The sequence below is a fragment of the Natrix helvetica genome (genome assembly GCF_964273705.1).
Source record: "Natrix helvetica genome assembly, chromosome: 5".
Classification (NCBI taxonomy): Eukaryota; Metazoa; Chordata; class Lepidosauria; order Squamata; family Natricidae; genus Natrix; species Natrix helvetica.
In genome coordinates, this window is record NC_138551.1 from 45,552,191 (window position 1) to 45,564,640 (window position 12,450).

The 12,450-nt window shown below is 36.9% G+C and overlaps 1 protein-coding gene across 2 annotated transcripts in view; it reads right to left on the reverse strand.

Annotated features, from left to right (window-relative positions):
• The window catches only part of VPS8 (VPS8 subunit of CORVET complex), a 99,285-nt gene extending 87,633 nt beyond the window's left edge, over positions 1 to 11,652 (reverse strand). The window contains exons 1-9 of one of the 2 annotated variants that reach the window (XM_081955372.1): positions 11,519 to 11,652; positions 8,993 to 9,225; positions 8,705 to 8,773; positions 8,175 to 8,305; positions 7,435 to 7,528; positions 6,351 to 6,383; positions 5,604 to 5,658; positions 1,082 to 1,206; positions 233 to 319 (exon numbers count right to left, since the gene is read on the reverse strand). In XM_081955372.1, coding sequence (XP_081811498.1) covers positions 233 to 319; positions 1,082 to 1,206; positions 5,604 to 5,658; positions 6,351 to 6,383; positions 7,435 to 7,528; positions 8,175 to 8,305; positions 8,705 to 8,773; positions 8,993 to 9,142 — 744 coding nt within the window. In that variant the 5' untranslated portion in view covers positions 9,143 to 9,225; positions 11,519 to 11,652. Of the gene's footprint in view, positions 1 to 232; positions 320 to 1,081; positions 1,207 to 5,603; positions 5,659 to 6,350; positions 6,384 to 7,434; positions 7,529 to 8,174; positions 8,306 to 8,704; positions 8,774 to 8,992; positions 9,226 to 11,318 lie in introns of both variants that reach the window. The other variant, XM_081955371.1, reaches the window with a different exon arrangement.
• Positions 11,653 to 12,450: the final 798 nt, after the last annotated feature.

Genomic DNA, 12,450 nt, shown 5'->3' on the forward strand with positions numbered 1-12,450 from the left:
TATTGTCCTCAATTCTTTATAAAGCTTACTTATTTTCCTTCCATTTCTCCCAATGTGACTTTTCCCTTATACTAAGCGTGTACCTGTGATGACAAGTACAATGATAGAATTTATCCTAAAATTAGAACTACATAAGCTCTTGTAACCGAACGCAACTTATTTCAGTCAAAATAGTCTAATCTCCGTAACCTTTTTAATGCTACATATATAGTTTACAAGACAGAACAATTACCTTAATGTGCAAAATTGCAGTTCCTGGAGGATGTGCATCTATTATTGATCGCAACAGTTTTCCACTGGCCAGATCCCACATTGTAATCTGTTGAAGGAATGAGAGATAACCTTACGTAAAGACATGCGTAGGAAGCTACCATGATCTCAGTAGCTGGTTATCTTGGATACCTACAAGCTCACCTAATTAGCAGAACCAGATGTGGGAATAAAGGAAAGGTTACGCACAGACATACGCATTACAGCTATGATCTTGAGTAGCCAGTTATCTTTTAGCCCACTATCTCCCTGAGCAGAGACAGGCCGAATCAGGGAGTTATGTGAGATTCAACCTTGGCTGGTAGAGCCTTCTGGATTCACTAGGGAAAAATGAGGGAGTAAACCAAAAACCATGTTGTTGCTACCCCTGCTTTGCTTTGCTTGTTAAAACCGTATAAAAGCCAAATAAACGCTGCGAAAGGCAGACAGACTGCCTTTCCACCACTGCTTGACGGATTTCTGAAAACGTACAATCTGTAAGCAAAATATTATTAACTTTCTGTAATATAACTAATTATTATTAAAATATGAAAACTATAAGACATCTTCCAAGCCATCTAGGGATGATACTAATGAAACTAGGAATTACTGAATGAAATCATCTGTTTTATTTCTTTTCAGAGAATTCTATAATAAAGCATATGATAGATATAATAGAAAGAACAGTGGGAAGCATTTTTCAAATGTTGGTGAATGACAAACTATGTATTGGAAATCATACTTCTCTACAATCAAATGGACTCTGTAATCCTTTGCACATTTATCTGGGACTATGTGTATCTGTTTAAGTGTATTGCATATAAATCATTACCTGTCCTTTTGCAAAGCCACACAGAAGTCTCGAACAGTCATTGTTGATGCTAAGAGCGGATATAGCCCCATACTGTGCACCAACAGCAGTATTGCCCAGGCAAAGTCGAAGAGCCTGGTTAGGGTCTAAACAGAACATAAAATGTATTTAACAGGAAGGAAAGAATCACAAGCTATGTAATCAATTGACATTTCAAACTTAGAAAAGAGTAAATCCACATTTACTCTTTAATTGGCTCAGTTTAAAGACATGCTCGATTATTCAAATCACTGTTTGTTGTTGCAAATTTGAATTCACCAGGAATAACAAGAAGTGCTGTTAAACATAAGGCGGGTGCTGGAAGAATACTGAGAAACTAAATAGCAGAGAGTCCCACTGATAACAGGGCTAAGCTCAGATTCCCCATTCAAGGCAATTGTATTAAAAAATGCTCATAACAGAAATGTCTCGGTTGGTAGAGAGTCGAAGAGTTCTGCTTCTGTCTAAACTGCATCTTGAAGAAAGGGAAGCAAGAGAGTCTGCCTTGTGAAAACAGAAGCTAATTTAATCAACAATAGGCTAGGTTAGAAACAGGCATAGGACCAGCATGTGAAGTCCTTCCTTCAATCTGTCTTTCACCCTTTGCTCTATTGGTCAAATAGGCTCCTAGGAGCAAAGTGATAAAGCAACCGTCAACATTTTGACCATACGCTATAAGCTTTCGCAATTTCTCTTTACTTTTCTGGCTTGCATAATCATAGTTTCTAGAGATGTGTAAACTGGGCATGAACTTTAAGGTAAAAGAAGCTTTTGCGGAAGATAAAAAGTGAGAGAAAATATTGTATACGGTTTGTAATAGTGGCTCTATATCTGTAGCTCAGTAGGATAAGGGTGAAGGTTGGTTCTCTGAGCTTGTGGGTTGGTTTACGAACGTTCTGTTACCAGGCTAGGTAAACAGAAGAACATTGATACTGACATCCCCTAAACGTCACTGAAGACGTTACCTAGCCTGGTAATGAAATGTTAGGAAACCAACCCCCAAGCCTGGAGAACGAACCTTCACCCCCACTCCCATTATACACTGCAAAGATGAAAGCTATCCATAAAAAAAGCTATACAAAGAATATATAAATCAGTGAGAGAGAAAATAATCCTAGCCTTTTAATAAATGCAGTAATTCAAACTTTTTTGAAAAATCCATCTTTTGATATAAGATTAATTAACAGCTATAGGCCAGAAGCCAACAGTAGATGATCAGTTCTAGACAGTTTTGCATGAAATTGTTTTTAAATACGTTTCAATTGAGCTTCAAGAGTAATTTCGGATGACAATTGCTCCAGTCATCCTGGGACAGACTCAGTAGGGAGACAGATGGGGAGGAAGTTGGAGAGTGACTTGTTTTTCCTGGATCTGCTGCATATTTTTTAAACCATTAATTATAGTGCCCATCAAATACATTGTTCTAATGTCTAATCTGTTTCAATCTTAAAGTATCTTTCTAAACTTGCCATCAACCTAGAAACCATGTTAGAGGTATCCAACTTTATCAACGAAAATGCAGAAAAGATGAAGTATCATAAAAAGATTTACTAATGCATTATTTATGTGCAACACTATGTACTTTAGACTCACTAAAGATCAGGCATGCATATACAGGGCTTAATATTTAAATCTAAAATGACACCATCATCAGACAAAAATAAATCCACAGGAGAATACAAGCTGATTGAACAGGAGCACTGCAGGTGTTACCTTACAGTCAGCTCCTCTGCAAGTATATAGAACCTCAAATGCAAAGCTAAATTTTATTTTACTGTAATTACTAACACCAAAAGGTAATTAAGAGAATTGAGGGCAATTTACACTGTTATAAGATAAAACACTTCAACCATCAGAAATTAGAAACACCACACACAAGTCTTACATGCTCACAACCATCACACAAGACATACATTCTAGTCTCTACCTGCTTTATAAAGTATACATCAGAGCTTTTTTTTAGGGTTTCCAGAAAAAAGATAAAAATTGCAAATATTGACATCTACATCATAGAAGATCTGTGGGTAAGTTACAATTAAAAGGCTACAAATAACAAATTTGTTTTTATTTATAATTCTAGATTCTCTACAAGAAGCTATTTCTTCAACGTTTGATTCCTTTTAATTTATCTCATTTTTCTTGGTTTAAATTATTGTTCTGTAGTGATAAATTACAGCTGCAAAGTTGAGAAGGCAGGCAAAAGCAGGAATTCTTACTCCTTCCGTTATGTTAAGAGGTAATAGCTGCTCCTGAAGCCACAGAAGCTGCTGTAGAAAAATCTAAATGCATTTCTGGTCTATAAGAGAGCCACTGGGAAAGAAAGAAAATTCTGTAGAATTGCTTCTTACTTTAAAAGATCCTGCTTTTCTGCTTTTGCCTTTTAGAACTGAATCTCAGCTGATGAAGACTGCAGTAGATCAAGTGAAACGGAAAGAAGAAAATATTTGATTCTCTGACTCAGAAAATGTTAAACGTCTTTAGACTTTAGTCATCTAGTCTTATGAAAAAAACAATGATCCAATTTGCAGATTCTGATCAAACACGCACTGCAGGTATTGAAATAATATTGAAAGGAAATATATTCAGGATGAAATGAGTACCGTGTGCATAAATAATGGGACTCATTTGACTGCAGTTAATTTTTCTTTTCTTTTTTGAATAGTTTGTCCCTGGATTCCAGGCGTGAAGAAAAGTTTTGATTCAGAGGCTGAAGAAACGTGGATTGGACTGGGACCAGGTTTTTTTCTTAGAGGATACTTTTCATAAACCCGAGAGGCTGATTGGCCACTATGGGTTTCTGTAATATATCCCTTCCAGGATATTTGTGGAAGACATAATATTAAAAGTTTTTTTTTCCATTTATAGACTTTATATACTATGGCATGATATGTTTTTTAAATATGTTGCTAAATATTTACCAGTGGCTTTGACACAAACTTTAAATAATAATAGCTTTGATTATTCATTTCTATACTATCTGCTTTTTTAAAAATGCAACAAACTTTGGGTATCAGATTACTTAGCCAATAAATTAAAATACAGTTTAAAAACTATTACGATTTCAAATTTGAAGGCTGAAAGATAAGGTTGGGAGAAAAGTATAATTTGTTCCTTATTCTTATGAAAAAATTACACTCTGGATGGCTCAGATGGAAAAGTCTAAGTAAATCCTTTTTTTAAAGTACATGGGCTATTAGAAGATGTAACATTTGAGATCATCTTATTGCCAATGAAAGTTTTAAACCAGATATTCCTAAAATAAGTTGAAATGTTTAAAAATGCAGAATTGAGACAATGGTTAGAATAGCTTCACTACCAATTGCTGGAAGAAAAAAAATAGAAGTACACATGTATCTATAACATCCCTTTATAGCCTGTTACAATATCCTTAATTTCAGAACGTTACTGTATTGCTGCTTAACTAGTGTAGCCGTTCATGCAGATTACATGCAAAATGCATCATACTATACCTTTGCCTTCTCAGTCCATAAGGAAAAAGATTGAAAGAGAAATGCCAAAAATAATTAGGGGGGAAAAACAGACATTAACCATATCCTGTTATTTCCAGTAAAATATCTCTGGACACTAACAGATCTGTTGAAATCAGTTTCTCTGAGGCATGGAGACTTCAATGTATTTGTAGGAAAATGAAAATAATGCACGCCAAACAAGAAATTTTGAGGGTCAATAATGGAAGCAATGGCTCAAAACCACCTCTTATTTCAACATACACCTATTTTTAATCCTGGTTACCAAGAATTTGTTAAATAAGGTATTACTTACATGTAGCATTTTCTATTAAACTCAAGATCCAAATATATATATATTTGTGCTGATAAATAAATAAAGGGAGACTAGTATAGATCCATTTCAAGCTATTTAGCTCTCATCAACTAGCCATACCCTTATTGGGATTCGAACCAGGGCTGTATTACATATTAGGCAGTTATATTAGCCACTAAGCCACAGGCTCTCCTCCTTATCAGCTGAGCCAGGGAAATAGGCTCAGTCTCAGTCTATACTAGTCTCCCTTTATATATTTATCAGCACAAATACAACACAAATATAAAAAGGCAACATTAAAAATAAAAATATGGTTTTCTGCCTGGATGGTTTTCTGTAATGAGCCGAAGGACAGAAAGAGGGAGTAGTGAGCTCCCTCCCATATTTGGGCATACCAGGGGTTGTAACACAAATATATATATACACACACACACTCATACACAATTATATATACATACATATGTACACACACACACACACACACACACACACACATATGTTCTGTTTCCATGACATGGTTACCCATAGTTAACTGTAGCATACTTCACTCATTTATCTCAATTGTCTGCAGTTGCATGATATACCACTCAATAAATTAACCTTAAAGACAGTGCAAACCATACTGAAGGCTCAAACAAGAATTTTATCTGTGCTTCAGCGTGCTGTGTAAACAAAACCAGAGTAAGCTTCAAGTATTACCATAGCAGGCACTCATACTTACCAAATATCAAAGCTAGACCATGGGATGTTCCTACGGCTATAAGACTCGATGCTGCCTAAACCAAGCAAAAACAATTAGATTGAGAAGCAATGTATACTTGATGTAGTTCAAAGAATTCATGAAAATTAAAAACCATCACTAGGAAGGAACTGATTCTAGGAGCAACAAATCTTGGGGCAGGGGAAGGAGGGTAAAAATTCAACGTCAGCTAAATCAAAGATACTTTATATTAGGCATACCAAAATGAGAGCCAGTTCGATGTAGTGGTTAAGGTGGCGCCGTGGTTACAGTGCAGTACTGCAGGCTATTCTGCTGACTGCAATTTAGCAGTTCGAATCTCACCAGGCTCAAGGTTGACTCAGCCTTCCATCCTTCTGAGGTGGGTAAAATGGGGAGCCAGATTGTTGCGGGCAACATGCTGACTCTGTAAACCGCTTAGAGAGGGCTGTAAAGCACTATAAAGTGGTATGTAAGTCTAAGTGCTATTGTTATTGCTATTAAGGTACCAGGCTAGAAACTGGGAGACTCAGTTCCAGTCCTGTCTTATGCACAAAGCCAGTTTGTTGATCTTGAGCCACTCACTTTCTCTCAGTTCTGAGGAGATGGCAATAGGAAACCACTTCTGAAAAACCTTGCCAAGAAAACTACAGGAACCGATCCAGGCAGTCTCCAAGAAATGATTAATTAAAAGAAAATAAATAAATAAAGATCAAGCATAAAGAATGCTAAAATTATTTTCAAACTTACAATTGCAGTGGGTAAACCTGCATCCACTTTGGCCTACAACAATAACAAAAAACAGAGAGTGAGAAGATTAGCAATTGTTTTTGAAATGCAGAATACCTACAATGATATAACTTTAGATTTACGGGATCCATTTTGTTTTTTTAATCTGAATCCTCAAATCTATCAGCCAGTCTGGAACAAATTACACATACCTGAAGAATCCAGAGGCTAGAAAAAACCTGAACAAGTCTCTCACATTAAAATCATTCCTGGTTCCAGCCTTTATTTTAGCAACATAAAATAAGGATAATGTATTTGATGCAGTTGTCTAATTAGAAATTTAGAAAATTATTAACTATTGCAATATTAATCAACACACCCAAATAATTTTCTGGATTATTCCTGATCATGAGGCTTATCATGGAAATAAAATATCTTCATATCAAGTAATTTATCAGAGGTTTACCAATTTGTCTTCTCAAATCTACTCTCTCTGACCAAAGTGTTCAATTTTTTTTCTTTAGAGCTGAACCTGCAGGATGAACCATCTTCAATGGTTACAGAAGGTTTTATAGATGTCAAAAATATTGCTTTAGTCATGCAACTAGCAGGTGGAAGATGCTTAATCAGCCCCTTTTCTAAGGATCATGATCTAACCATAGCTATTTTAGACAAAAGTAAATTACTGTCCTCCCAAATAAAATATGTTGCTTTTTTGAACTATACTCTTCAGTTAATCCTCCTCTACAATCCCATCAATTTCAGGAGGACAATAGAGTGTGCAGAAGAAATAACTTTATTTGAGCATAGATAACCTAGAATGTTTTGTAACAATAAAACATCTCTGCCAAAATTTGTAGGAATAACTTCTGTTTTGGAAAGCATTCAAACAAAAAATAATGATGTAAATGAAACTGCCTTTTCTTTTTCTTTTTGTAAAGTTTGTTTATTCCATTGATAATAGCTCAATTTTGCCACAACAGTTAAGACTATAAAATCCCAAGACTTGTAGTAAAAAGGAAATTATTTTACTCCAAGTTAGTGTATTATTGATGTTCATTTGCCACAAAGAGCAAGCATAAAGAAAAAGACAAAAGGAACGTACTGCTGCAGATACTATTTGGGTAGAAATACCCTTCAAAAGTGACAGCCGTATAACTGAGCCATGGATGGAGAAAGAATCGCGGAGTTTCTTCTTTCTATATAAACAATAAAATCAGAACAGCATTTAATTTTATTTGCAAAATGAATCACTACTATAGTCTACAACAGCTTGACAGAGTCTATGTTTTTTAAAAAATAAATCATGCTGAAACAACAGAATCTCTGTAATACCTCTGAAATTACACCTACATAATCACAGTTACAAACATGAGGGTGAAAATATTCAGGCACTTCTATATGTGTTTAAAATAGTGGTGGGTTCCTACTGGTTCGGACCAGTTCAGCTGAACCGGTAGTGGTTTGGCGGCTTGGGTTGCTGGAACGGGCAGTGACCCAGGTCTGCCACGCCCCCAAACCGGTTTTCCAGACGGCACTATAGGCACCACCATCTTGTTTTTCAGTTCTGCGCATGTGCAGAACAATTTTAATTGGACAGCAAATGGGTGCACAGTGGGCATCAAGCATGTGTGGGCATCAGGCGTGTGCGGGCATCAAGTGTGAACGTACAGCGCGCACATGAGCGAACCAGCAGTAGCGCTTGTCGGAACCCACCCCTGGTTTAAAAGAATAATTATGATGCAACAGTTGCTCATAATCTAATCTAGGATCCAAGTCAGTACTCACAATTTCCACAATTCTGATTCTCAAAGTATCTAACTGAATTAATCTGCCAACAGTTACCTTTTTAGGTGTGATTTATCTCCACTATCAGAGCTTGCTACTGAAGAAGTATCATATGAATGAGTATCAGTGTTATCAATGTTCAGAAGAGAAGGATCCTCAAGAACAAATGGCTCTTCTTCATCATCAGTCTAAAAGAAATCATATATAGTTTTCTTTAAATCCATATATATACACCAGTACAGTTATAGTGTCATTTAAAATAATATTGGTTGTATCAGGTTTAGGAATGTTTGGATTTCCCAGGCACGCATAAAGCACCTTGCTGAAGATAAGGCAGGAAATACAGGACTTGCTGATGAAACGGTACATTTCGGGAGGAAAAAAGACAGACCAAAAAACATAAATAAATGCAATCCTTATTAAATTAGTGTGCATCTTTTAAAGGTCCTGTTTTCATTTACTAAAATAATTTGGTCCTAGCATTCTAGAAAGTAAAAAAGCAGACAATTGAAAAGCATGCCTATCTGTTTTCTACTTTTGTAACAGAAAAAGGGAAAGGGAAATGGATACCACACTGGGCAACTTACTTCATTTAAAATACTTTCTAATGTTGGAGGAGTATCAACTTGAGGAATATCAAATTCTTTGTCGTCAATCTAGATGAAGAAATGAAAAAAAAAATCTTTAAACTTTACTATCGGGATGTAAGCTGTCGGCTTTTCATAACACAATGCATCATACTCCTAATACTGTTCTCATTCTAAAACTGACACTTTCCAAAGAAAGTTTTCAAAAATATATGAATAAGAAATCAAAGCCAGGGAATGATATAGGCAACTTTGTTCTGCAAATAGTAATAGATAGCTACAACTTACCAGCTCACTCTTTGATTCTAACTCTTTGCTCAATTCAGTAATAGATAATTTGGGAGAAGGGGCTTCTTGTTGACTGGATTCATCCATCATAGAGAAACAGCCCTGATCTGGATCAAGGCTTTGAGTCCCAGTTTTGAAAGCTTCTTCCATCTTTCCTATTTCCAGCAATATTAATCAGCCAGTTGATAGAAAGTTTAAAGAGTTTCTGCCCAACAATCTTTAATTGACATAGTCTGCAATTAATAATATAGAGGGGAAAAAAGATCATTTATGGCACCTCTAATTAATATAAGAGAAAAGGTCAGTACTTCTACAAAATGCAAACTGTAGAATAGTAATAGTAAAATCCATACATATTATTATGAATCAGATGTACAGTAATATCTAGAAATCAGATGTGGCACTACACCCAGAGTAGTGGTTTTAGATGAAACACCAGTGGGCCTGGGCAAAAGTGGAGTGCTTCATTCATTCTTTCAACTTTTATATCGCCAAATCTTATAAGATTTTTAGTAATTAGAAACATTGTAGCATATAAAATACATAAACAATAAAATATCCATGATAAGCAAAATAACAATAAAACATCCACAGTAAAAATAAAGCTAAAAAATATAAGAAAATCTTTATTCACCGATGCCTTCAAACCCAAATGGCATCTGAGCAATCAACCAAGCAACAGGAAAGATCACTGTTTTAAGCATCCTCCACAGTAAAATTGAAGTGGGACCTAATCTGCCTACAACAAAAGCAACTTAAAGAACAGGTCATGAACAACAGTAATGGTCCAAGGAGGACTAAGTCACAAACTTGTTTCTTGAAGAATAGTACTTCCCCATCAAGAAAACAGAGTCTTTAAAAGAATTTAGAAATGGCTTTGGGAAAAATATGAAATTCATTTGCAGGAGACAAAAGGTATAATTAAAGAAAACTGTTACAGTGAGAGAAAGGTAATTCAAAATAATCCCATCTTGATTTTGTTTGGTGATAGATGGGAGAAAGAGAAGCTTTTAAGGACCTTTCATATTATCCTATTAAAAAAAGATCACTTTCCTGAAATCCTTGTGATGTCCATTTCTTGATCTGGCCTAACTTGAAGGACTGACACAGATCTTAACAGAAACCAGGGACGACAGCACAACATCAACAGCATCTCCAGCATAGTCTGAGTAGCACTATAACATTGGATAACATTAATGTAGTAATATTACGCCCTGAACTGATGGTCTCTAACGATGTAATTGAAAACCAGGAGAAAGAGAAGCTAACCCTGAGACACAACACAAGAGAGCACTCCTTCCATCCACAGCTGATTAAAACCATGTTTTATTCCAAAGGAATTGAACAACTACAAAATAGTGACTCCAATGCCCAAAATATAAGGGACTGGTTTGGACAAAACTCAACAGCATTTTTTGTGTGTGTGGCTGTTGATACAAATAGGATCACCAACATGATTGCCAACGTCCAATGAAGGATATGACACAAGAAGAATGCCCAAAACGCAACAAAAAAGAGGTTTACACTCCATAATTCATTCCACTTTGATAAAGAACCATTAATGACTACTCTTTGAGCACTAGTGCAAACCTACTACCTACTACCATCGGGTCTAAATTTCAACAGCTTACAAATCAGAATGTCATAGATACGTTAAATATCCTGTTGAACTCAATATATCCTATATCTACAGCATCTGCACGATCTATATAGGAAGCTGCCTCATTAAAAAAAAAGTAAGGATAATCTTCCCAAGTACTGATATCATACTGACAGATCTGTAGTTCCCCAAATCCTTCTTTTTTTCCCCTTTCTAAAGATGCAAAAATGCCCCCCTCCCATCAATTTGCCTGACACTTCTTCCGTTCTCTAGGATTTCTCAAAGATACTTCATAAAGGTTCAGCCAGAGCACTAGCAGGTTTTACAATACGTTAGGATAACTACTCTATACTTCGTCGTTTTCCATTCAATCTTGCCAGATTCTCAGAGGCTGACAGCTTACAAGTGCCTGCACTTTACTTGGCAAGATTCTGTTTTCCGGAAGCGGTTGGCTATTGCCTCCTTCCGATACTTAAGGAGATTTAAACAGGCTCAAGTGAATGGATCTGTCTTCACCGTGTTTTGCAAACGCATCAGATTTTACAGAAGCGTTTCATTGCAGAGCATAAGGGGGTCGGCAAGTGGCCGTCCAACCTAATCGCCCGCCGAGTGCAGGAATCCACGATTACAGCACCAACCAGCTTGAAACATCCAAGACAAGGAAGGATGAAAAGGCTGCAAGGAAGGGGAGAATACACGCCATACGCAACAAAGAGCGGCACCGACCGTGGCACTTCCAGCCGCTTTCAAGGAAGCTCCGCTACTTTACGTGGAAGGCTCGGTTTCCTGGGGTGCCCCGGCTACCGACAGACAGCTACTGCTCCGGGGAGAAAGCCTCGGGGTTCCCTCCAGCCAAAACTCCCTGCCGCGGCAGCGAGCCGCCCGGTTCCCGGTCCTTTAACGCGCAGAGGAGAAAGCGGGCTCACCAAACCACTTTCCCAGGAAACCCTCTTTGACACTGGGTTGTTGCGGTAGTGGCTGCCACACCCCCGGCCCCTTTCCAGGCTTCACTTCCGCCCGAAGTCGAAGAAACTGTTTCCCCGGCGCTTTCTTAAAGCGTCCGCCCTGACTCATATCAACCGAGCCTTGTTTATATAGCACCCTCTTCTGGCAGCAACGAAAGATGCACGTGCTTGCGTGAAATTTACCGTCGTCAATCCAGGCATTTTGAAAGACTGGTTTATGCAGTGCAGTAGTACGGTACCTAAAGATGCAATAGGAGGAGCACATCTTGGGCTACAAAGCCTAGTCTGTCTCCCTGGGCAATAACGTAAAACCATTTCATGATGCCATCCTGTACTTAAAATTGCCTCAAAATATATTCCATTGCTTTCAATGGATTTCTATTTCAGTTATCTCTCAGAATGGGAATGGACTGAAACAATGCCATGATTAATATATTGGCACATTTTAAATTTATATACATGTACATAAACATAAATCACTATTTATGCAAATGTTTATAACAAATTCAATAAGCAACGAAACTTAAAATATTCTTCCTTTTCCTTGTATTCTATTCAATTGTCTTTTTCAGTATATGTACTGCTTTACGAATCCTTGGTATGAATACAAAATGGTATCCACACATGGCTACTTGTTTTTTAGATTTCACACTGCTATCACTTGAGGATCTCTTAAGCAATTCACTCCTGTTTCATATGTTTTATTTTATGATTCAGATCTTCACCAACCCACCTTAATATTTTCTTTTGTACTGGTCACTTGCTTTGGGAATTAATCCACATTCACCCAATCATTCTTGGTTATTCTTGACCTCAATTCTTGTTTTCTCTCTCACACACACTACTTAAATACTCCATTCCACTCCATCCTCCTTTTATGTTTCTCCTGGCAT